Source organism: Bos taurus, chromosome 3 (assembly GCF_002263795.3).
Source record: "Bos taurus isolate L1 Dominette 01449 registration number 42190680 breed Hereford chromosome 3, ARS-UCD2.0, whole genome shotgun sequence".
NCBI lineage: Eukaryota > Metazoa > Chordata > Mammalia > Artiodactyla > Bovidae > Bos > Bos taurus.
The window spans coordinates 34,011,470-34,035,802 of record NC_037330.1 but is presented as its reverse complement, the minus strand read 5'-3'; the positions used below and the strand labels follow the sequence as shown (position 1 = coordinate 34,035,802).

Below are 24,333 nucleotides of genomic sequence, written 5' to 3'. Positions count from 1 at the left end.
AGACAGGCTATACAGGAATATTTCTTTGTTTGGGCCAATACATGAAAGGTCTATTGTCTTACTGCCTGAAAAGAAAAAAGCCAACTCAACAGTGCCATCTCCTGGAGAAATTACTAAATACCCCACTATTTAAACTCATTATATCGTTGCAGTTATTTAATATATTGCTTTCAGTTTTCATTATATGCTTACAGAGTATGGTGCCTTCTTCAAACTGTACTAGCCGCTGGGGACACGGTACCTGGCATATGGCACTCAGTGTTTGAGTGAATGAATTATTTCAGTATTTCACTTTCATCTAATGACACAGGCACTAAATATAAAAGTTGCACTGTCAGACCTCCTTTGTGAAATACCACAGCTAAGATCTTACCTTACTTGCAAGACTAAAATATGTAAATTTATCCTATTACTAAAACCATACTATTCTCCAAGATAAATCCTAAACCAGAAAGATGAATTGAAAGCAGGTACACATCACATAACCATTGTTTTTGTCAGTAAGATTATGTCTCTTCTATTTAAACAGACGCAAAAAAACCTTAAAGGAAATTTTAAAATTCTGCAGAAAACTGAAGTCGATCTCTTCTTTGGGATTACAAAGGGAATTACTTTTGTTTCACCTGTACAGTGTAAGCTGAGGCTGAGAGCTACTTTATTCCTTAGTATTTTTTTCTTCCCTACATAATATACGTGATTCCAAGACACAACTTCACCTTTCCCTAAAGCATGTTTAGTCCATTGCTGCATTCATCTACACTGAGTTAAAATAGGTATTTATTGTCTAGTTCTCCCTACTAGAAGCTTCACTGGAGCACAGACCATACCTACACCACAGCTCTATCTCCAATGCCTAAAACCTTACTATATTTTTAGTACTCAAATTTGCTAAATCTGAATAAATATTAGTTGAGATGATTTTTCAATGGCATTTCCTATTAGGATTTAAGAAGTGAATGTGAGAGAAACTAATCTCATGATTATGCAATATTTAATATATCACTAGAACTGTCTCCAGAACACTGGTGACAATATACCTTTAGTTCCCTATTTTCTTTATGTGTGTATGTCTCAAGCAAAGCTTTTTTCCCAAATGTTTCCCATCATTGCAGTTTCCAAATGTATATAAGGACACGTTTTCTGCTGGGAAAAGGTATGAATTTAATATGAATTCAGCGTATTCAAATAATCAGAATTTTAATAGAGTAAAATTTCCTAGAAATATTAATGAAAATAATACACAATCAATTATGCATTATTCACATATGGATTAGTCATGTTGTGGACAGTATATTCTCAAATCTCATTGAGGTTTCCCTCTTACTCAGTAGGTATCTAGGCTTCTCATACCCGACACTTTAAAAATTAAGAGCTGATAATTTAAAACCAGAAAAATCTGTGTTCAAGTCCTAAGAGCTTAATTTTTTGTGTCTATGGTCACATCTCCTTAGATTCTTCATCTGTTAAGTATGATGTTATAAGTAAAGATACCTACTTCACATGGCCATTTTTTAGGCTCCAACAGATTGATTTTTTAAATAATCTCAACCAGTCATATAATGGCAGCTCTAATGGGGGAAATTCATAGTATATTTCCAAGTCTAATGAAAACTACTTCTGAATTTAATCCACTTTTGATTGCCAGCGAAACCAAGATCATGAATTCATTTCTTTTATAGTGATTGACTTCATAAAAAAAAAATCTCATTCCAAATTATCTATTAAGGCACAAGAACTAGTACAACATTGTAGCTGGCTTATTCCAAGCCATCAGTGTTTGGGGGAGGAGCTCAAAACATGTTCTTTTTGATGGTCAGTTAGTAGCATCTTCTTCATATAAGGAAAGCAGCAAAAATACCCATTTACTCAAGAAAAATTACAGAACTGAAATGGGTTCACAGTAGTATTAATATCTATTACACATGAGAAGGAGTTGGACCAGCTGGAAGTTCATCTGTCAACACCAAGGAATTGATAATAAGTTGATTCTGTTGTAGAGAGCCACTAAAACAATTTTAGAATATTCTGGTAGGATAGGGCTGTTAATACCACCATCCTCTTTGCCCCTAATATAAGCATTTTATACACAAGACTGCATTAAAAAAGAATAGTCTATTAAATATTTTAAATGTTTCTTTATTTCAGAACTGCCTTTATGTACAGACATCATAAAAAAATGCACATACACTGGAGATTTCCCAAGGAACTGGAGCTGGAAATAAAAGTTAAGGGCAACTAGAAGAACTGAAATTGTCCCCAAGAAATTCTATGGATCACACTTCCTTAAATGTCCTTGATAACCTCTTCAAGTTCTTCCTTTGTGAACATGTGGAAATTCTGGCCAGGCTGCACTGTGGCTAGCTGGAAAGAAAACAGAGAAGGGTTAATAAACTGGGCTCGATTACCTGCTTTAGTCCTCGCATGGTCAGGAGTTGTTGGTGATGCAGCTGTCCATTAGGAACTAAGGGATCTGCTGTCCCAGGGATAGCCTTTCCAGCAGCAGGTCCCTAAAATAGCTCTCTGACTCTAAAATAAAAACTCTTATTGACCAAATTTTCTATTTTGAGGTTAACCAACCACATAATAGTTAACCAAATGCCTGGTATCATTGTCACTTCTTGAGATTACTTCAACAAGGATCACAAAAGCAGCAGTAAATTGGGGTCAGAACGTTTTTCTGTTGAAGATTTCTTTAGACAGGTTAAATTCTGAAATAGACAAGCATATTCACACACTTGCAAGTTGAGCTTGTGTGTGACCCTGGGATACTTGGACACGCTGTGCCTCAATTTATATTGGGATAATGGAGATAATAATAAGAATAGCACCTAACTCATACGATTGCTGCTGTTGTTCAGTTGCCAAGTCGTGTCCGACTATGTGTCAATCCATGTAAAATGCTTAGAACAGTGCTTAAAACATTATAATAAGCACCACCTAACTATTACTGTTGGGTACTATTTTCTATAAAATTGTCTATATGCTAACTTAGTAAGAAAAAGGTTTGTTTTGTTTTTTAAAAGGACTGGCCATGAAAAGATCCCATTAACACTGACAATAGGAAATCAGCTGTGACTCAAGGTATTTATAAAATCCAGCAGTCAAGGTTACAACATATTTAAGCAATATAAGACTAGGGGCAGAAGATGGTTAGTTTCAAATTTAACCAAATCCCCAGGTTTCCCATCATCTCTACTGACAACACAGTCCCATGTTTTAGGGCAACACCGAGGAATACGGGCAACTTCATTTTTGCCTTCAGCTTTTGCGTTTGTTTGAGATGTCATTTCCTTATATTTTATTTTTTAACTTTAAAATTAAACATAGTAGGGCATTTTTTGAGTAATATTCACTACTAGTATTTAGTATAATTTGAAAACTGCCCATCAAGTTCCATGATATGAACATGAAAGTCTGCCTCAACTACAGGTAAAATTTAGAAAAAGACTATGACTGCACATCTCAAAACACCTGAAGATCTAGTCTAGGGACAAACTAAAAAAACCCTGCAGTCTCCACTAGATTCTCTTAAAAGATCTATCCAAGTACCTGAAATGTCAGAAGAGTCCCAAACACATTTGTAAAATATATGTCAAATAATTTATTGATGTCCATATAGACCATAAGTTCTATTTCAAGGAAATTAAAATATATAAACACTTCCCTTAAGGACATGAGGACAGAGAGATACAAAGTCAATAAACCAGAGGAAGAGTGAGGGGCTAGAGTTTTTGTCAAGTCACCGATGGCTCACAAGCTAGTCCTCCTAAACCATTACAAGGGCTAAAAACCGGAAACTGGGTAATCCTGAATTAGAATAGTCCCGTAAAACCAGGCTGCAAATCAATACTAATAGGACTTAAACCAAATACTGCTTTCAGAAAGGTACTCATCACTAGATGAGTAAAAATAATCCATTGCATTTACATAATGATACATTTATTTACATAATGAATATGAAAGCTACTTTTCTATTCATCTCACTTTCAAAAAACCTCTGTGAGGTAGATAAAGAGTTATTTTCTTTTCCTGATGTGATCAATAATTAACTGCTAAGCACCTGTGTACAAGTTATGGTTGTACAAGGCACTATAGATCCAAAGATAAAGTCTGTCACTAAGGGTTATAGAGGCCAAATGCTTTTAATGTCAGATAAGGGTTGTAACAGAGCCTGGCACACAGAGAAAGGGACAAAGGAGTAATCTAGAGAGTCCAGGAAGGCTTCAAGGACAGCAATCTTAAGTAGCAGAGGGCGGGTTGAATATGCAAATACATAAAAGCATGAAACAAGATGATGTATTTGCAAAAAAAAACAGAATTATTGAAAATAATTCTGAATGGCTAGAGCAGAGGTTGCATATGAGATGAGACAAAATGGAGAGTACTAGGAGTGAGAGCTCAGAGACACAGTATATTAAAGTGGTTAAAAGTACACAACCCCAAATAAGGCCCCAAAACGACAAGTTTTAGAAGTGTTCAAAATTTGAGGTGTCTGCTTCAGAAAAAGTCATATAGTAAGTCTTAAAAATGACCATGAAATCTGATAAGAGGAGTATGTTAGCAAGGGACAGTCTCGAAAATAACAGAAACCAATGGCAGTGATTGAGGAATAAATGAGAGGTGAGGCAGTTCAAACCCTTATCCCTCCATTTACCAATGCTATTACTCTGGGCAAGGTCCTACCTTCTGAAAGACTCAGTTTCTTCCTCTGTAAAATGGAAATAGGAACATCTATCCCATAGGGCTACTGTGAGGATTTAAAGATAATTGCATGTAAAATTGTTTGTTTTTTTTTTCTTTGCTTGTGCATGGGTACTCAGTCATGTCTGACTCTTTGCAATCCCATGGGCTGTAGCCCACCAGGCTCCTCTGTCCATGGGATTGTCGCAGCATGAATAACAGAGTGGGTATCCATTTCCTCCTCCAGAGGATCTTCCTGCCCCAGGGACTGAACTGCATCTCCTGCACTGGCATGCAGATTCTTTACCACCGAGGAAGCCCTGGTACCAGCACACTTGCTGTTTAACCTTCCGACGTATGCTCAGTTGCATCCCATTCTTTGTGACCCCATGGACTCCAGCCTGCCAGGCTCCTCTATCCATGGAAACTTCCAGGCAAGCATACTGGAGAGGGTTGCCATTCCCTTTTCCAGGGGATCTTCCTGACCTAAGGATTGAACCTGTGCCTCTTGTATCTCTTGCATGTAAGATTAGCAATTTTTAATTGATGTAATGATAATTTCAGGTAAAATTAACCTAACAGGTTAAACGTATGCTTTAAGAGGTAGTGAATTATTGTGACAGGAAAAGAAGTTTGGAATTTATCTTGCAGACAGTAAGAGTCACAAAAAGACTTTTTTAGCAGCTGGCTGCCCATATGTGTGTGTTGTACTCAGTCATGTCCAACTCTTTTGTGACCCTATGGACTGTAGCCCTCAGGCTCCATGAGATTTTTCAGGCAAGAATATTGGATTGAGTTGCCATTTTCTCCTCCAGGGTATCTTCCCAAGTGAGGGATCGAACCAGTGTCTTCTGCATCTCCCATATTGGCAGATGGATTCTTTACCACTAAGCCACCTGGGAATCCCCCTAGAAAAGACTTTTTTAAAGTGGAGAACAATCGAGATTAGCTACGCAATTCAGAAAATCCACTTCAGTAGCACAATGAAGTAGCAGGGGAAATGGAATGAAAATGAGGAGGGCAAGGCTAGAAGCAGGAAGACCAGTTAGGAAATCTCTGAGAATATACAAGGCAGCAGAAAAACGAGAGACTTAAGAGAAGGCCCTGGGAGAAGGGATGAAGAAGAGGCACTGATGTGAGAGTTATTTAAGGAGGCAAAGGCACAAATCAGTGAAGACAAAGGGAGGTCAATGTCTTCAAGGTTTCTGCTGTGAATGACAGGCACACTACAGGTGTCACCTTGTCATTTTTCAGGATTAGAAACATGAGAGGAGGAAATGGTTTTCAGGAAAAACGACAAGTTTTAGAAGTGTCGAAAATTTGCGGTGTCTGCTTCAGAAAAATTCATATAGTAAGTCTTAAAAATGACCATGAAATCTGATAAGAGGAGTATGTTAGCAAGGGACAGTCTCGAAAATAACAGAAACCAATGGCAGTGATTGAGGAATAATTGAGAGGTGAGGCAGTGAGGACGATGAATACAGATTCATCAGTCTAGCAATTAAAGGTTAAAAAAGACAATAGCAATAAAATGTAACAGGCTCTTGAATCTCAAAATTATGAAGCTAAGTGAAAGCAGTGAGACACAAAAAGAATACACACTGTAGATCCACTTATAAGAAATTCTAGAAGATGCACAGCAAACCGATAGTGACAAAAAGCAGGTCAGTAACTAAAAAGGGGCATTAAGGGAACTTTTGGGGATGACAGAAATGTTCTGTATTTTGATTGTGGTGGTAGTCACAAGGGTAATTCACTTGTCAAAATTCACTGAACTGTAAACTTAAAATAAGTCCCCATTATAGCATGTACATTATACCTCAACAAAGTTGATCTTTCAAAAAGGATACTAGGTAGAGACAGAGGCTGACAAAGGTAAGTTTAATTTTTTTATTTTTCTAGAGAAAGATTCATTGGAAAAGACCCTGATGCTGGGAAAGATTGAGGGCAGGAGGAGAAGGGAGTAACAGAGGATGAGATGGTTGGATAGCATCACCGTCTCAATGAACATGAGTTTGAGCAAACTCTGGAGGTAGTAATGGACAGGGAAGCCTGGCGTGCTGCAGTCCACAAAGAGTTAGACGTGGCTTAATGACTCAACAACAAGTTATAAACGTAATTGAGAAACTGAGGACAAACACCTGTTCTAATAGGTTTGGTTGAAAATTGGTGATGGGAAGAGAAAGACAAAGGAATAACCAAGATAATGTTTTCAAGGGAATGTCAATCCAAATTTAAGCTGGGAGGAACTTTTATAAATTATTATTAACTGCATTATGCATTTCAGAATCAAGAATATCCCACTGAGCCTATAACTCAACAATAAAAAGCCAAATAACCCACATTAAAAATGGGCAAAGGACTTGAACAGACATTTCTCTAGAGAAAATAAGGGGCTTCCCAGGTGGCTCAGTGGTAAAGAATCCAAGCAAGCCAAATGCCCCCCAACCCCCACATCCCAACTCTTCTCAGATCGCCCCACCTTTAGGCCAGCCCCTGTCCTGGCATCCAATTTTGCCCCTTTCCCTGCAGCCACAGAAGCTGGCTCTACTGGGGACAGACTGATAACAATACTCTCCATTCTTCTGCCCACAACCCGTCAATCCTCCTTCAGAGGTTTAATTCAAATATACATTTTCTCAGTCCATAAAGAGTACAGCTGAGAAGTATCCTGGTTAAGTGCTGACTAGTTTAATTGCTTATTTGTGATTCCAGCCTCAGTTGATCTTTAAAAGTTTTTCTGAATTAAAACATACATACACACCATGCCTCCAAGGGTAACCACTACCCTGACTTTTTACAATTTGTGATTCCAGCCTTAGCCAGTATTTTAATGTGATTCAGCAATCCTTTTACTCATCCCTGTCTTCTCTCTTCCCTATTGAAAACACTTTTCCAAATATTTACCATTCTTCTTAATTTCACTGTTGCATTGACCCACCCTCAGAAGGTGATCTAACAGTCACCAGGGAAATATAATCCCTCTCTCCCAATTCATTTCTGAACTTACCTTATCTTATCGTTACTTCCTTTCTTCCTGTCTACTTCTTGGAATGTTAAATTAGGGCATTCCGAATCTAGTCCACGTCTCTCCAGTGTCATCTCTTATCATCTCCCCATCTTACATCTCACATTCCAACGATAAGACAAAATCCTCAAGGTTCCCTTTGATGCCCGATGATGGTTTACATGTGCTATCTCCTCTTCCAGAATACCATTCTCTTCTCCCTTTTCCAAACATCACTTCTTCCAGTAGCCTTTCCTAATGTCCCAGTGTAAGTTATATGTTCCCGTGTCAATCCATTCTTATTGCTATTACCGAAGTATCAACCCAAGCTGTAATTATCTGTATGTCCTCTATACCACACAGTATACTAGTAACACTTAAATTGGAACTGGACTTTGTGTCTGTATCCCTGGCATCTACTGATACCTGGCATGTAATGGGTATTCTATATAATGCTGAATCAATTCTACTTTCCAAAATGAACTCCTTCATTTGTACCATGTCTTCTCTCTCGAGAAATTTCCCATCACTAACTTCTGCTTTAAATTCTTTTAACATTTTTTCTATTCTCTTGCTTCTTTTCAGACTATAAAAGTATTTTTTGTCTTTCCGTATCCTTAAAAAGACAAAAATCCTTTTCTTTAATGCTGCCTGCTGCTACTGACATTAATGTCTTCTTGAGAAGGCAGCATATTCTTGTTTTGTCCACTCCATCACTCCCTTTTCTTCTTTAACTCATCACACTTTGGCTTCTGCCATTACTACTTTACTAGAATCGCTTACTCAAAGGAAACCAATAATTTCTTAAGAACTGAGCATATAAAAATGTGACTGTCTTGACCTATTTAATCTTTAGCAATGAGAGCTATGATATCTGAATAAAAATCAATAAAACATAAAAGTACCTCTATGTTAGTTGCATTCAGCTTCTCCTCCATTACTTGTTTGAGGATTATGAGTGAAGACTTGATGGCTTCTTTCAGTGTCATAGACTTGAAACAAAGAGGGTAAGAAGAGTGGCCGTTAATCGTACAATAACTCCTTTCCTACACAGATCCCCCTTATAACCCCCATCTTTCTGAAAAAATGATTCAGCAAATATTAATAAATTAAACATCTTAGTAAGTACAGTGCATTATCTGTAGAATTCAAGTAAGTGGTATATAAGTAGAGTACATTTATTCAGAGGAAAAAAGCTTTATTTTGAACCAGAATAAAGTCCCCAACTTTAATACAGTAAGTGATCTTTGAAGGACAAAGAGTTAAACTTCTCCAGTCCTTGTCTTTTAATTTAAAAACAAGAAAATAATGGTGATATCCTATGAATAATTCCCAAATGATCTAGAAGGTAGCCCAAAGGTTTAGAAAATCTGCTCTTTTCTTACCCCATTTTATACTTAATTTCCTGCACATGTAAAAGCAATGCTATGAAGGGCCGTTATAAGCAGACATCCCTATATGAACCACCTGAATGACAAGTATAGCAGTCTTCAGCCACTACAATGAGTCACCCAAAACCAAATCTTCCCATCTCACAAAGGTAAAAAGCCCACTTGCTTGAAGAGCCAGAGTAGTCAATATAAAATGCTAAGTAAAGCTATAAAAATAAAGGATAAGCAAATTGTGGTATACCTATACCATGGTGTATCACTCATCAATAAAAAGAAACTATTGAAATGTTCAAGAACATGAACATATCTCAAAAACAGTATGTTGAACAAAATGCAGACACAAAAACACAAACTGTATGGCTGTATTTATAAAAAGGCCAGACAAAACTAATCTACAATGGCAAACGTGGCTGAAAGGGAGGGAGAGACTGACTGGAGAGGAGGCAAGCATTTTGGGACAGGATGATGGAAGTGTTCTATATTTTAAGTGGTGATTACCAGGGTATACACAATCATCAAAATTCACAGATATAAATTCTTAGGTCTGTACATTTTATTGTATGTAAATTCTACCCTGATTTTAAAAATAATAATGAAGGCATGAGAATGCTTAATTACCTTGTGGTAAACTTCTTGCAAGGAGCTCTGAGCACCCTCTGAAGCAGAGCCAATTGCTCGAGCATCACACTGTACAAAGGTTCCAGATGGGTCCATGTGAAACCTGCAACACCACCAAAAAGAAGAGGATTAAAATGCTTAAGAAATGGTGATATTTTCCATTACAAACATCTCTCTAAAAAAATATAAATGCTTGGCCCTGCAGCCAGGAAATACCAAGGCATACGTCCAAAAGACGTTCCATGGCTGGAGAAATCAGATCTTTTAAAAAGTGCTTAAGAAAACAAATAATAATTTCCTCTGGGATTTAGAGAAGTACATATAAATATACTCTATACATACAGTATATATAAATATGACACTTATGTATGACTATCCAAATACCATTTGAGGATAAGGATCAAATCAATATTCGAAAGCAAGGCTCTAAACATATCTTGACTATAGTAACAAAGTTACTTCTCCTTTCTTTCCAGAAGTAGCACTGGTTCCAATAGGGGTGCTCTTCATAAAATCCCCAAATTTGTCTTTGTGTAAGCAGCCCAGAATCACTTGACTTTATAGAATTAGAAGGCCTTCATTTTTACAACTCTATAATAATCTTTCTCAGTTGATAAACAACCAATCCCATCCCAAATGATAAAAAAGTCTCCTGAAAAGGAATCAGGAGAAAAATGGCAAAACGGTACTTACAGCTGGGGTCCTTTTTCATCAACTCCTCCAAATAACAGTGCTACTCCGAAGGGACGGGACTAGAACCACAAATCAGAAGATAATAAGGTGAACAGCAGTGAAGTAAGAGGGCAAGAAGACCAGGGAAAGACATGCTCCGAGGACAGACACCCTAAGTCCCACAGGACAGCAAGACAGCTTGGCGCAGTCACCACACTCACCATGGCACCTGGGTCTGCATCTTCTTCTCCAAACTGGAGCGCCAGATTCGACACAGCCTGAGTCACACTCTCCACAGTCATGGTCTCATTGTAGGTGAACCAATGGTTCTAAAAGAAGAGCAATGCATGGTCTGTCTTTCACAAGAAGGGCATTAAAAGTAGCCCACCATCTCACTACACACATCCCTTTGAACTGTGGTTAAAAACTGAAGGCTCAAGCTCGGGTGTGTTTTCCTTAACACTAAACTCAAATGTTTGGGACTGCATGAGAGAAAGAGGAATAGCTCTGGAAATAAAGTTATACCAAAAGGACTCTGGGCAATGATGGCTAGAGGATCGCTCCCTTGAAAAACAGCTAACCCCTCAAAGAACCAAATTTAGTCTCTTCACAAAGTGCAAGTTAATAGCTGAGTGCCACTTTCCCTCAAAGATTCTATTTTATTATTCTGTTGGATTTTAAACTGAATGACTTATTCTTACGTAAGTACTGACAGCAAACTTGCAAATAAGCACAAAGAATTTTTACCAATCAGGTTTTTTTTTTTTTTTGACCAGTCTACTCTGCAGGCAGCAAGAGCTCAGTTAAAAAAAAAAAAAAATCAGTATTCCTAAGCAGCATTTATCACCTGGCACATATCATTACTCACCACAGGAGAGCTGTCATTTGCAAGCCTAGCAGCAAAGGGCAGGTGGGGCAAAACTCCTTTAGCTACCTCTACTCCTGCTATGGTGCTCCCACAGAAAGTCAATTAGGGAACAGAATGCAGTGCAACACCTACTTTATATAAGGCAAATCAAGAAAAAGCAAGAGACTGTCAGCACTATTTACCAGGGCTTCCTTAGAGCCGCAATGGTTGGATGGCTAGACTCCAGGCCTCAGAAAGTTACAACCAGCGGTTCTGCTCAAAATCACTCCCAAGAGCGACATCAGATTTTAACACAGATAGCTGCAGTACAGCCCAGGCAGTTGTATCATCACTAAACAAGGAACCCAAGCATCATGGTAGAAAGGAGAGTTGATGCTGACTTTACCTGTGTCTCCACTCTGGCTTTATCAATTAAAGTCTTAGCATCAGCAATTAGCCCACTCATGGCACAACCTGCAATGTAAAAGCAACAGTGACCCAGTAAGCCAGATCCTTGTAGAACTCTTTCATCCACTCAGGAAATAACTGAAGTTTTGGAATGAAACCACAGCAGCCAGCCAGCAATCCCACAGCACTATACCCACAAGATTAAATGAGCAAGTATCTGCACTGAACACAAGTATAATTATATCACTAACAAAAACCATCCACAGTGACACAGAAGTCCAGCTATTAAGAGAGAAGACAGAGAAGGACAGCTAATCAAACATGAATTGTCGTATTTACATACTCAAACATTCCTTTAGCACTCCTGGTAGCCCATGCAAGCACTAACACTCCAATAGGAAAAATAAGGGGAAAAAATTTTCAATAACTATCTCACTATAAGCTACAGTGGAACACCCTAAAGTAAAATAAAAAATCTCATTTCCTGGCCAAACACCAACTAGTTACAGTAGAGATGGCCCAGGAAGCCAAGATTATGGCTATTACTTAACATGTCATGACTCAAATCCAAATTTCCAGCCTAGGTCTCACTCCCACAGTTCAGACCTATAAAGCCAAATGACTCCCTTAATATATCTGCATGGAGAGACCACAGATTCAACTCATTCCCCTACTTGACTCCATCTTCCCCTGGCCCTCATAACCAATCAAAAATCCCAAATTCTATCGATCACTATCTGATTAGCCTGTCTGGTATTAATCCTTACCTCGCTGATGTCCGGCCACTTCCTTGGCTAAAGCCTTCCTCATCTCTTTATTTAGACTGTGAAAAAATTTTTGACCTGGTCTCCCCACCTTCAGTTTCAGTCCCATTCACTCTACCTTCAACACTACTGTCAGAATGGTTTTTCTAAAATCCTAATCTGATCATATCACCTCAATGCATACAATCTTTGATGTCAATGCAAAAGGATCAAGTTTAAGCTCTTTCATATGGTAAAAAGGACACTCTTTGATCCCAGACTCATTTCTTACCACGTTATACCTCCCAGTCATCCCAAGTTGCCGGTGCCAGGGTATTTTATATTTTACATCATCACAGGTTTGCTCTTTTCTATACCCTCTGATCACAAAGCTCTCCCCTGCTACACCCAGACACTTACTCGCTTGGTAAACAGCTCCTCATCCTTTAGAATTCAGCTCGGCTCTAGCCTCACCTTTATGGAATTATGTTCTGAAAGCCTCACTACCACAGGCCCCAGGCAAAACTAAGTATTTCCCCTCAGAAAGACTAAGCATATGCCACAGTCTTTCTTAATATCTACATCACTTAATTACATTGACTTATTTACATGTTTATCTCTGTGATTAAACTGCATGCTCCTAGAACACAAAGGACTATGTCTATGTCTCTTTTCTGTGTCCCGGGTGTTTAGCACAAAGTCTGGCGCATAGTAGATTGTCAGTTTGTTGAATAAAGTGACCCTGACCTACCTCCAAAAGGTATATGAGATGGCTTGAGATAGACACAATGTTCTAATCCTTAAAGACTAAATCTCAGTTTCTGTATCTACGAAAGAGATAGTGTCAAGCTTCCTTCGTCACCATGGCATTTGGTTCTGATGTCTTCACGCAATTAATTATTTTATCAATGTTTCATTAATTAGATGAATAGATAGGTTAAGCAAATATAGGCAGTCAACTAAAATGCCATGCTATAAATAAGAACTACTCCTTATGTTACAATGATGCCAGAAGCTACAGGAGGGGAATTTATCAGAGACCCAAAAGGGGAGGAAGGGAAGGCAGGGGGAGATAGAATAAAATGATAAATCTGAAAACGGAGGAAGAGTAGTGATTTGGGTCAAAGTCTATTATCTTTATACTCTCTGCACCTTAGTCACTCTGAAGATCTTTAAGAATTTCTCTTTTCTCAGTGGACACCCCTAGCTTCCCACACGATAATTCTGCTCCAGGTGGCCTCCTAATGTTATACATCCACGAAGACCCAGCCATCATAGGGAACTGGCCTATGATTCAACTTTTACATATTTCAATAACCATCACATTTGCGAAGTCTAAATTTGAGGGAGAAAGGAACTTCTGGGAGTAGGTGAATCCTACAACTGCTTCCTGCTACCGATGTTATGCACAATGGCCTGGAAAGCAACAGCTAACAAGGGAATAAGATGTTCACCTAATGAACCTCCCTTGAAACATCAAAGAAGACTGATGAACTCAGCAAGATCCTACAGAACGATCTTCCCCTACTTCTTACCTATGTGAGCATCAATCTCTACAATTTTCTCAATGCTGCTGGGCTCCATGAGTGGAGAGGTAATTCTCTTCTCCACAGCTAGGCATACACCCTCTGATGTCTGGATCCCGATGGCTGTGGAACCAAGCTAAAGAAAAACAGGTTATGTTATCACGGAGAAGTCAAAGAATAGTCTCACCTACTCACCAGAAATCTCTCTGTATATCTTCACAGGATAGAAGCTTCAATCAGCCATATCTAGTACACGGAGAGAACAGGAGTCCCCTAATAAATAATGTACTATTCCCGTCAGTGGCAAGACCATTGATTTACATAATTCTGTGCTTGTAAAAGGGAAGTTCAATAGGTCCTCAAAATGTCTGGAAAACAATCAACTCTAGTGCCAATTTTTTGGAGAGGGGCAGGTTCTAAAGTCCTAAACATAGTGGATAAGAAATAATACAACTAATGTTTCTTTTGGACTTGGTATCTTTTTACCTCTGCTACCTTGAATTATCCCAAAAGGTGATATCCCTCAAATCTATGTGACCTCCAGAAAAAAAATTTTACTTAAAAAAATTTTAAAAAGAGGAAAGAAAGAAAAACCACCAACAACATAAAAATCTCTCTCAAGGTCACTAGCAGTCTACAATATAGATTGATTTCATCCCTCCAGCTGCACAACACCATCCTAGTCACCCACCCTTCATCTCACATCTGCAAAATGGGGATAATAATAACAATATCTATACATCAAGAAGGGTAAACACACTAATACATAAAATACTTAAAATGGCAACTTTCACATAATAAACGAGCAACAGATGTTAGCTGTTTTATGTGCCAAGATGACTTCAACATCCTCCTACTTAGTCTCCCCATCTTTAATCTCTCTCCCAATGCATTGTTCATGGACAGCCTAACTGATACAATAATATGCTATTCTCATTATACTTCTGTGAAGAACCAATGTCTCCCTATACTGCTTACACATAAAATCCAAGCAAGCCTCCAGAGTTCTCAAAACCTAATCATACTTTTCTCTTCCAACTTTATTACACATTATCCTCTAACCAGATCCCCTCGTTGCAGCCAAATCCATTTTCTCATGCCATGTCATCCCCCGCATCTGCACCTCTGCCATGCCGTCACCCCTGGAATATACTCTTCCCTTTTCCAATCCAAATCCCACCCCATCATTCATAATGTCTCCCAGGACTATGTGTGCTTGCTCCTCTAAATAATCATTTTTTTCACTTAGTTCTAAAAGCAATGACTGTTGGTGTGAGCATCAGATTCCTGGAGTCTGTTATCGTAAAGTATTTGAACGAATTTCATGAATCATTGTGCATAACATGCTTTCAACACATATGCAGACTGGATGATCATAGCTCATACATATCTGTATTATTTTTCAAATGCACAAAGTTATGACCTTATTTTTTGTTGTTGTTGAGTCAGTAAGTCGTGTCCAACTTTTTGTGACCCCGTGGATGGTAGCATGCCAGGCTCCATGGGGTTGTCCAGGCAAGAATACTGGAGTGGGTTGCCATTACATTATTTAGAAGTATATACCTGCTTTTCATTTGTATATTTTCTTAATCCACGGTATATGCATAACTTCAGGAAATGAACTGCCAAAGAATTTTATGTAAAAAATGAATGCTCTTACTTCTGAGTAAAGGTGTAGACTGAATATGTACATTAGCTCCACTCCTTCCCCAAGCCTGAGGATAGGAGATTAAAGGGCTTAAGCATGGGTAGGATAAATATACTAGGACAAAGAGAAAGGCAAAGCCACAGAAACAACAAAATTTTCAAGAAAGAAGGTGGGGAAGTGATAATTTACTTAGCAGACACAAGAAACCCAAATCCTCAGCTAAGTAAACAAAGTACAAAAGCAAGCTGCTTTATATCACAGGACCACCCCACTACTGGTGCTCAAAAAGGGAATGATGGCAACAAGGACCTCTGGGAATAGAAGTGGAACAGCTAAAAATTACAAGATTAGTGCAGTGTGTGCTTAAGAAACAGATTTCCAGATCCCTTACTCCACACTTAAAGCTACAGTATGCTCCCCATTCCCACTCTCGCAGACGACTCTGGAAAGCATAAAATGAGGGTGTCTACATTGGAGGACACCACGCACATTCAAAGGCAGGAGTACTACTGTCAAAACAAGGGGATTAAGTAAAAATTGACAAGCTTAATGTTATAAATCCCAGCCTTCTTCCCCTACACTGCTCTCAGAAGTGAGTAGCCAAAAATACCCTTCAGGCATGATATGAGAAGAGGCAGTTTTCAAATTTTCTGATCCAAATCTACATTAAGAAATATATTCTACAACACGACCAAAATGTACAAATAGACACAAAGAAACAAATATAATAGAAACAAAGTTTCATGAAAAAAAGAAAAGAAATCACCAACACTATGGGCCTGAAATCCATTGCTCCATTCCACTTAAAAAGAGAGATGCTCCTACTACTTGCTAAATTGACCCAATGCCCACTAATTCAAGATCTGCAGTTCAAAAAAATGTATCTAAAGAATCTAGCTAGTTCAAGGGGAAAAAAAAAATCTAAAGAAAAAAAAATTTTTTTTAATCCTTGAAGAATTAAAGGATTCTTAATTCTTTAATAAAGCAGACATGAGAAATTCACATCCTAAGCTAAGTAAAGAAAGTCCAGAAGCAACCTGATTTATATCAGATCATTTTAAGGATAAAATAATAAAACAATGCAAGAGGGAGTTAAAGGAAGATGACAACAGAAGATCCTAAATGTATAGCTATGCCGCAGGCCCAGAGAATCAGTCAGGTTGGAGCAGGTCAGAGCTCAAAGATTTCTTTAAGAGTCTTTAACAGGATACTTAATGTGCCTGGGTGTTTTGAAAGGATATACATAAGTTGGAGAACTTGGGGATGAATTATTGATATTTACATACTAAATCAGGCAAATTTTTGAAAAAGAATTATTAACTCTCAGGAAAACAATATTGTGAGGAAACAGAAAAACAGCTCAGGTAGCTGGCCCATCATTTTCTGCCCACTATCTATTACAATGCTTCCACCTTCACTTCTACATCTTCAACTAAGAATCTGCTTTGCCCTTTTCCAGACTGTCATACAACCATTTCTCCCAATATACACTTTTTAGAAGAGGTAATTTAGAGGGAAACACAACAGTTCTCTTCAAATATGTGAGCAATTGTCTTATGGAAGAGGTTTAAACATCCTGTACGGTTCAAGGGTAAAACTAGGGCCAACTGAAAACAATTTCATGAAGCTAGACTCTTGATTCAATACAGGATACATTTCTAAACCATTATGACCTATTTTCAAACAGAATGAGCTGTCTAGTGAGAAAATATCCTGTCACCAGAACTACAAAAACAGAACCTGTTTGGGTATGTAGAGGTGATTCAAACAGTGAAGAGCTGGACTAGATCAGTAATTCTCAACCCTTGCTAGACACTAGAATCACCGAGGGAGTCCTTAAAATACTGATGCCTGGGCCTAATTCTCCTAGACCTAATTTAGATTTAAATCAGAATTTAGACTATCCACAATCCAACAAAGAGAAGATCCCACATAACTAAATTTCAGTATACAGTTTACTTTCTAACTAATTTTTTGAAAACTGGTTTGAACTATTCAATTTTGTTGTTAGATTACAGAATACATCTCTTATTCAGTCCCCAAAATATCTAGTACAAATTGACAAATTTACCAACAAGAATACAGGTGATCAGTTAAATAATTTGTTCAAGATGACAAAATATCTCACAGGTGCTAACTCGGGAATTCTATACCCCTCACCCCACTCCAGTACTCTTGCCTGGAAAATCCCATGGACTGAGGAGCCTGGTAGGCTGCAGTCTATGGGGCAGCTAAGAGTCGGACACAACTGAGCGACTTCACTTTCACTCTTCACTTTCATGCATTGGAGAAGGAAATGGCAACCCACTCCAGCGTTCTTGCCTGGAGAATCCCAGGGACGGGGGAGCCTTGTGGGCTGCTGTCTATGGGGTCGCACAGAGTCAGACACGACTAAAGCGACTTAGCAGCAGCAGCTCTTTATAGTTAAGAACATTACAAACACAAACATGTCCTTCCAACCCCACTAAGAAAAAGCTACTTACATAACTGTGAAGCAGTTATTTGTTTAAAAAGCTTTCAAATAGTTGGGACTGAATCTGTTATATAAAAATGGTTAATTGTGCCCAACACTGTAAATCAACTATACTTCAGTTAAAATATTTTTATGGTTAACTGTGATTAAAGGGAGATAAAGAACATTTTCTAAAGAAATTATGTACATACATTTACTCCAAATGCTCTGCCAGCAAAGCATTAAACATGAAATTTCAAAAACTATCCCACTTGATACTATACCTTGATAGCCTCAATGGCATATTCGACTTGAAATAATCTTCCTTCAGGAGAAAAAGTATTCACACCCCTATAATTAAAAAAAAAAAAAAGGTATTAAAATTTTCAGAGAAGAGAAAAAATAAAAACAAAAACGTAGAGACATTAAACTCAAGTTCCCTGACAGCTAGCTCAGATGTGCATATTGTCATTATTCTCTTTCAACCACAACAATCTTCTATTTTTTGGGTACATTAACAGTTTTTCAAGAGAATGGAACCTATATACAGAACACTTCTTTCCCACTCCCACAGTATCTTCAAACTGATCAAATGAGAGTAGGTGACTTTCTGCCTCAAGCCTGAATCAATTTGGAATCCCTCTGGTAAATTCGTGCCCCCAAACTATCAGGTAATTCTTAATAAAATGTGCACTTATTCTTATCCTCTTTCCATTATGTGCGTTTGACATTTCTTTTTAGTAGAAATCAGCCACTGGGACACTTCTCTGTTTATAAGTATGAATTAGTATTGTTATCAGAACAACAGACAGATCTGTGTGGTTCCTAAAACCTAACCTGATTAATTCACTCAGTATATTATACTAATTATATGCCAGAATGCTCTTCTCCCTTAAACAATTCCCAACCTCTCCTTGCTCCAGTCTGTTAGAAATTCCTTTGGAGAAGAGGCAGCATAGAATTAGCTATACAAGCTTTCAGCACATCATGGACACGAAGAATAAATATTGGACAAGAAGAAAATGGAAATTGGAAAAAAATGGACAAGAAGAACAAATAAAAGCAAATAGTTGTGTTCCTTGGTTTATGGAATCTGGAGTTTATAACATGTAACTATCATGATAAACAGCAGTGTTTTCAAATTTGTTTTATCAAAAACTTTTTTCCCCCCAAAGAAATATGTGTGTGTGTATAACTCCCAAACATAAAACAGATAATAAAGGTTGATGTTTACTGCACATCTACTATATGCCTAGCACTGTTATAATCCTAGAAATGACAACACACTTAATCCTCAAACAATCCCATGAAGTAAACTAAAGCAGATACTATTTTAGAGAAGGGGACATTGAGATACAAAGAAGTTGAGTAATTTGCTCAAAGTCACTCAGCATATAAGAACCAGAGCTGGAAGGAGAATTTAGGCAATCTGACTACAGAGACAAACTTCTATCAGGACTCAAAGGAGAATCTCACCATTCCAGCCTCTCATTTTCCCCAGAGGTGCTTTCCTTAAGGTCATTTAAAAGGAAATTTATGACACTAAAGAACAGTTTTTTAAAAATCACTGAGAGGGAAGTCAGGGCAGAAGATCTGGAATTAAATTCTAGTTGTGTCACCTAACTTTTCCTCTCTCAAATGCAAAAAAAAACCCCATCCTGCTCTGTCACAATACAATTGGTATTGAATGGCACAGATTATGAAAGTGCAAGTTTAGTAGCTCAGTCGTGTCCGACTCTTTGCGACCCCATGGACTGCAGCCTACCAGGCTCCTCCGTCCACGGGATTTTCCAGGCAAGAGTACTGGAGTGGGTTGCCATTTCCTTCTCCAGAGGATCTTCCTGACCCAGGGATCTCCCACATCGTAGGCAGACGCTTTGCCGTCTGAGCCACCATATTCTGTGAATATGAATACAGTATTTTCGCTCTAATTCAGGAACTTCATCCTGGTGAAGTATTCCCATATCTTCTCTAATATGGGCTCTGCTCTTGGTCCTCTTTTCAAACTTTTCCTGGGTTATTTCATCTATGCTAAGCACTGCCGCTGCTGCTGCTAAGTCGCTTCAGTTGTGTCCAACTCTGTGCAACCCCACTGACGGCAGCCCACCAGGCTTCCCCGTCCCTGGGATTCTCCAGGCAAGAACACTGGAATGGGTTGCCATTTCCTTCTCCAATGCATGAAAGTGAAAAGTGAAAGTGAAGTCGCTCAGTTGTGTCTGACTCTTAGCGACCCCATGGACTGCAGCCAACCAGGCTCCTCCGTCCATGGGATTTTCCAGGCAAAAGTACTTCCAAATCTCTATTGCCAGTTTGACCTCTTTCCTCGTTAATCTGAATGTCTTATGAGTGTTTCCACATGGATATCCCATTAATACCAAACACTTAACACTTTCCAATCTGATATATCTTAAATCCAGTCATCGTTTCGAAATCAGCTCCACCTGCTGCCAATCCTACTTCATTTTTTACTTTAAAACACCTCCCACCTCCCAGTTTCCCAAGCTAGAAAGTTCTGAATGATCTGACTTAATCCTTCCCTTTTCCCATATAGTGCATGAGTGCTCAGTCTCTTCAGTCGTGTTGGACTCTGCGACCCCACAGACTGTAGTCCAACAGCCTCCTCTCTGCGGGATTTTCCAGGCAAGACTGGAGTGGGTTGCCATTTCCTCCTCCAGGAGATCTTCCCGACCAAGGGATGAACCTCCAGCTCCTGCATGGGCAGGCAGATTCTTTACCGCTGAGCCACCTGGGAAGCCCTTGCCCATATTAACCATATGCCAAGTCATATTAATTTAAATCAGTTCCTCCCCCACAGTAACTCAACTCTCCCTTCCATTGCTCAATGCCCTCATTACCTTTCACCTAACTGTAACAGCCATCTAACCGGTATTGACTCTTTTCTCTAATCCAGTCAATTAATTTCTATAAAATACAATTATGACTATGTAACTTAAAATGATAATTAATGGCACAAAATAAGACCCAAACCCTTCAACTTCAAATTAAAAACCACCCAATACCTAGCACCAATGTTTTTCTCTGAACTCCCCCTATTCCCATATGTGTATCATATGTGCCAGAAGCCTAGAGTTTTCCCAAACATGAACTGTGGCTTTCCCATGGCCCCTCCTCTGTTCATCTTATATTCTCTGCCTCAAAACTATTGACTCTTACTATGCATATTTATTACATTCTTACTCCTGAACTCAGTTTAAATATCAACTCCTTCTAAAGTTTTCCATAATCCCCTTATAATATCAAATGCAACCTCTGTCATTAAAACTCCCATCGTGTTGATTTCAGCTTTTCTAATGACACGAACACATTTCTAACTTATACTGTAGTTACTTTTGTAAATAGTGGTGGTTTTTTTTTTGGCCATACCTCATAGCTTACAGGATCTGTTCCCCAACCAGGGATCCAACCTGCACCCTCAGCAGTGAAAGCCCAGAATTCTAACCACTGGACCACCAGAGAATTTTCCTGTTAAGTAGTTTTTAAAGGACAGTCTCCCATATGAGAACACGGATCTTGATTTTTGTTCACTGCTGTATGATCAGCAACTATAACAGTGCCTTGTACACAGCAAGCATTTAAGTATATTAGCTAAGCAGACTATATTTTAGGCATTCTTACGAAGATACAATGAAGGAGGAAATGGCAACCCACTCCAGTATTCTTGCCTGGAGAATCCCCTAGACAGAAGAGCCTGGTGGGCTACAGTCCATGAGGTCCCAAAGAGTCAGACACGAGTGAAGCGACTCAGCACAAATGCAAGAATATACAAAAATGAGTAACACAAAGCAGTTAATAAAGCTGTTAAGTAAATGATCACAAAAACCTTAATAAAGGTTTTCTGATAAGGACAACAATTTCCATCATACACACCCTTACTCAAAATTGTATCACACAAAGACGATTCTCTTCAATGTTCTAGAAAATAAATACCGACCAACAAAGATATTTTATAGGACGGCAGAAAAAAGTTAGTTTTAAAGCCTCACATACATCTTCTGAGTCAGTAAACAGTTTTTTTTAGAAGTAGCGGTTCTAAGTGATAAAACTTTCAACACGATCAACATATACTTGAGAAGAAATGCAGCTTCTCAAACCCATCTAATAAAGAAAAAACATCTGCTTTTCCTGGCCTCAAATATTTAAGCAACTTAATAACTATGTGAATCATAACTGATCAAAACAGAAACTGAAAGTAAAAATGTCTGCAGCATAAGTAGATACAACTTAATATTAACATTCCCAAGCTCTGAAAGTTTTTTCTTTTAAATAGATACAACAATCTCACAGCTTTGATTTCAAAAACAGGTTTGGTTTTCGACACACTTAAAGCAACTTCCCTTAAACTTTTTAAAAAGTCAAAAAGGCTATTTGAATCAGCATGATGACAAAACACTTGAGAATCACTCTAAATTCCAGTTCCCACAAAATCTGACTCCAGACACTGTATCTTGGTAAAGCTGAGATTTCCTTCGCTCCTCTGCAGAAACTAAACATCCCAGGACGCCCTACTACAACTCAATCAAAGGAATAGCAGCTTTATTCCTACAACTAAGAAACGGAAAACGAGGCTGTCCTCCTAGAAAGAAAAGGGAGCTGAAATCATCAAACCCATTAAGTGATCCCTAACTGCTTTTTCTTCCAGGTAGCGCGTTTACATCTTTTAAAAGGCAGTCACACTCAGCACAAAAAGAAGGGGAGAGAGGGTGACTCCTGGCCTTCCCCGGGTTAAAGGTCAGAGTTCCGGCCCCCATCAGCCTTCTTTCCGAAGCACAAAGCAGAGCTTCACGCTTCCGCACCGACTTGGGATCAAGCAGTGACTCAGCGGTAGGACAACTGAGGCCGATGGGCGCAAATCTAGCCTTGGAGAACACAGCGGACGCCTGGGGAAGGGAGGAGACCCCCAGGCTGGGCCAGAATTCGGGTTCGTGGGGTGCCCTGATGACACGGCAGAACCCAGGCCCAGACCGGGCCCCGAGTCCGCCCACCAGTTACCTGACCCAATCTTCCCCCCCCCAGCCATACAGACCTGTCGTACTCAGACCGGGTGAGAAACATGGTAAGGGCAGGAGAAAGCGGCAGTGGCTACTCCGGGATTCTTAGAGCCAACACGAGTCCACCTGCAACCAACTCACCCACACCGCCACACTACCAGGGCCACTCTCCCAGCTGCGCGTGCGCTCGCCACCCCTGCAGCCCTCTCTCCCATACCTGTCTCTTATTGGTTGATCGGAGTTCCCGCCGAGGTGATTGGGCCAACGAGCTAACCCGCCGGGCCTCCGGTGGCCCAGGGTGGGCGGGACAAAGGCCGTTCTTCCGTTTTAAATCGCGAGTGGTTGCCAGGGGCGCTCGGAACTGAAGGCGTGTGGTCAGAGTTCACTTTTTTAAAGTTCTTGTGAACTGTCCCAAGATTGTCAACTGGGTAATTTTATGGCGAGCCAGACTGTCTGAGCCCTGGTTTGATGGGTCCCTATCGGAGAGCGTTTGTCCCAGGCTCTTCTCGCTTTCCACCCGCCCGGCTGTTAGCTGTATACCCCGCTCTTCCGGCTCCGGCGCAGACTTCCTCCAGGTGCTGTGACTGCCTCCAGGACTGAACTTGGGAAATAATTGGATGCGTCTGTACCGGTGCTGGGAGCGAGTCCGTTCACTTCAGCCCACCCCTCCCATGGCTCGTTTGTTGAGAAAAGTTGGTGAGTTTTAGTTGGTAGGAAAGTCTTGAAGTTTCCCCATGGCCAGGGTAATTTTACAGTAAGTCTCCTACATAGGAAATTTCAAAGTTGAAAGTTGCAAACTTTCAAAGATAGGAAGTACCTTCGCATGTCCAGTTACCTAAGTTAGTTCACATGTCTGCCATACACTGTCACATGTGTGCCTTTACAAGTGGTTTTGCTTTTGTGTACTTTACAGTACTATATAGAGTACAGTAGTATAGTATCTTTATTTCAAGCCCAAGATATCCTGAAGTGAGCTAAAGCAGTGTGATGTAGCTGGTTACTACTGTACTTTTCAAGGTACTGTACCATAAGATTAAAAGTGTTTTCTTTATTTTTTTGTGTTTCTTTTTTATGTATTAGTGTGAAGAGTATTATAAACCTATTACAGTACAGTACTATATAGCTGATTGTGTTAGTTGGGTGCTTAGGCTAACTTTACTGGACTTACTAAAGACTCTTGGAAGGGAACTCATTCATGTGTAGGGGACTTCCATTCTTACCCCCCAGCCACTAGTACTACAGGCTTCAACCTAGTGACCCAGAGCTCTGGATCTGGGATTCAGATTGTTCACTGCTTTTTCTATTATCCATGAATTAACAGACAGCAGTGTC

General features: G+C 39.3%; 1 protein-coding gene across 1 annotated transcript; it reads right to left on the bottom strand.

The window, feature by feature from the left end:
- Positions 1-2,139: 2,139 nt before the first annotated feature.
- Positions 2,140-23,165, bottom strand: PSMA5 (proteasome 20S subunit alpha 5). The gene is made up of 9 exons (NM_001015566.1): positions 23,037-23,165; positions 18,277-18,343; positions 13,902-14,028; positions 11,622-11,689; positions 10,590-10,697; positions 10,390-10,448; positions 9,697-9,799; positions 8,593-8,679; positions 2,140-2,361 (listed from the first exon to the last, which is right to left on the bottom strand). Exons 1-9 carry the CDS (start codon positions 23,063-23,065, stop codon positions 2,284-2,286), a joined length of 726 nt encoding a protein of 241 aa, NP_001015566.1. The 5' UTR covers positions 23,066-23,165; the 3' UTR covers positions 2,140-2,283.
- Positions 23,166-24,333: the final 1,168 nt, after the last annotated feature.

Coding starts and splice junctions, on each gene's coding strand:
- PSMA5 (NM_001015566.1), bottom strand. CDS start 23,065: ATGTTTCTCACCCGGTCTGAGTACGACAG. Junction 10,698..11,621: donor AAGCCAGAGTGGAGACACAG/GTAAAGTCAGCA, acceptor CTCTTCTTTTAG/AACCATTGGTTCACCTACAA. Junction 10,449..10,589: donor ATGCAGACCCAGGTGCCATG/GTGAGTGTGGTG, acceptor TTGTGGTTCTAG/TCCCGTCCCTTCGGAGTAGC.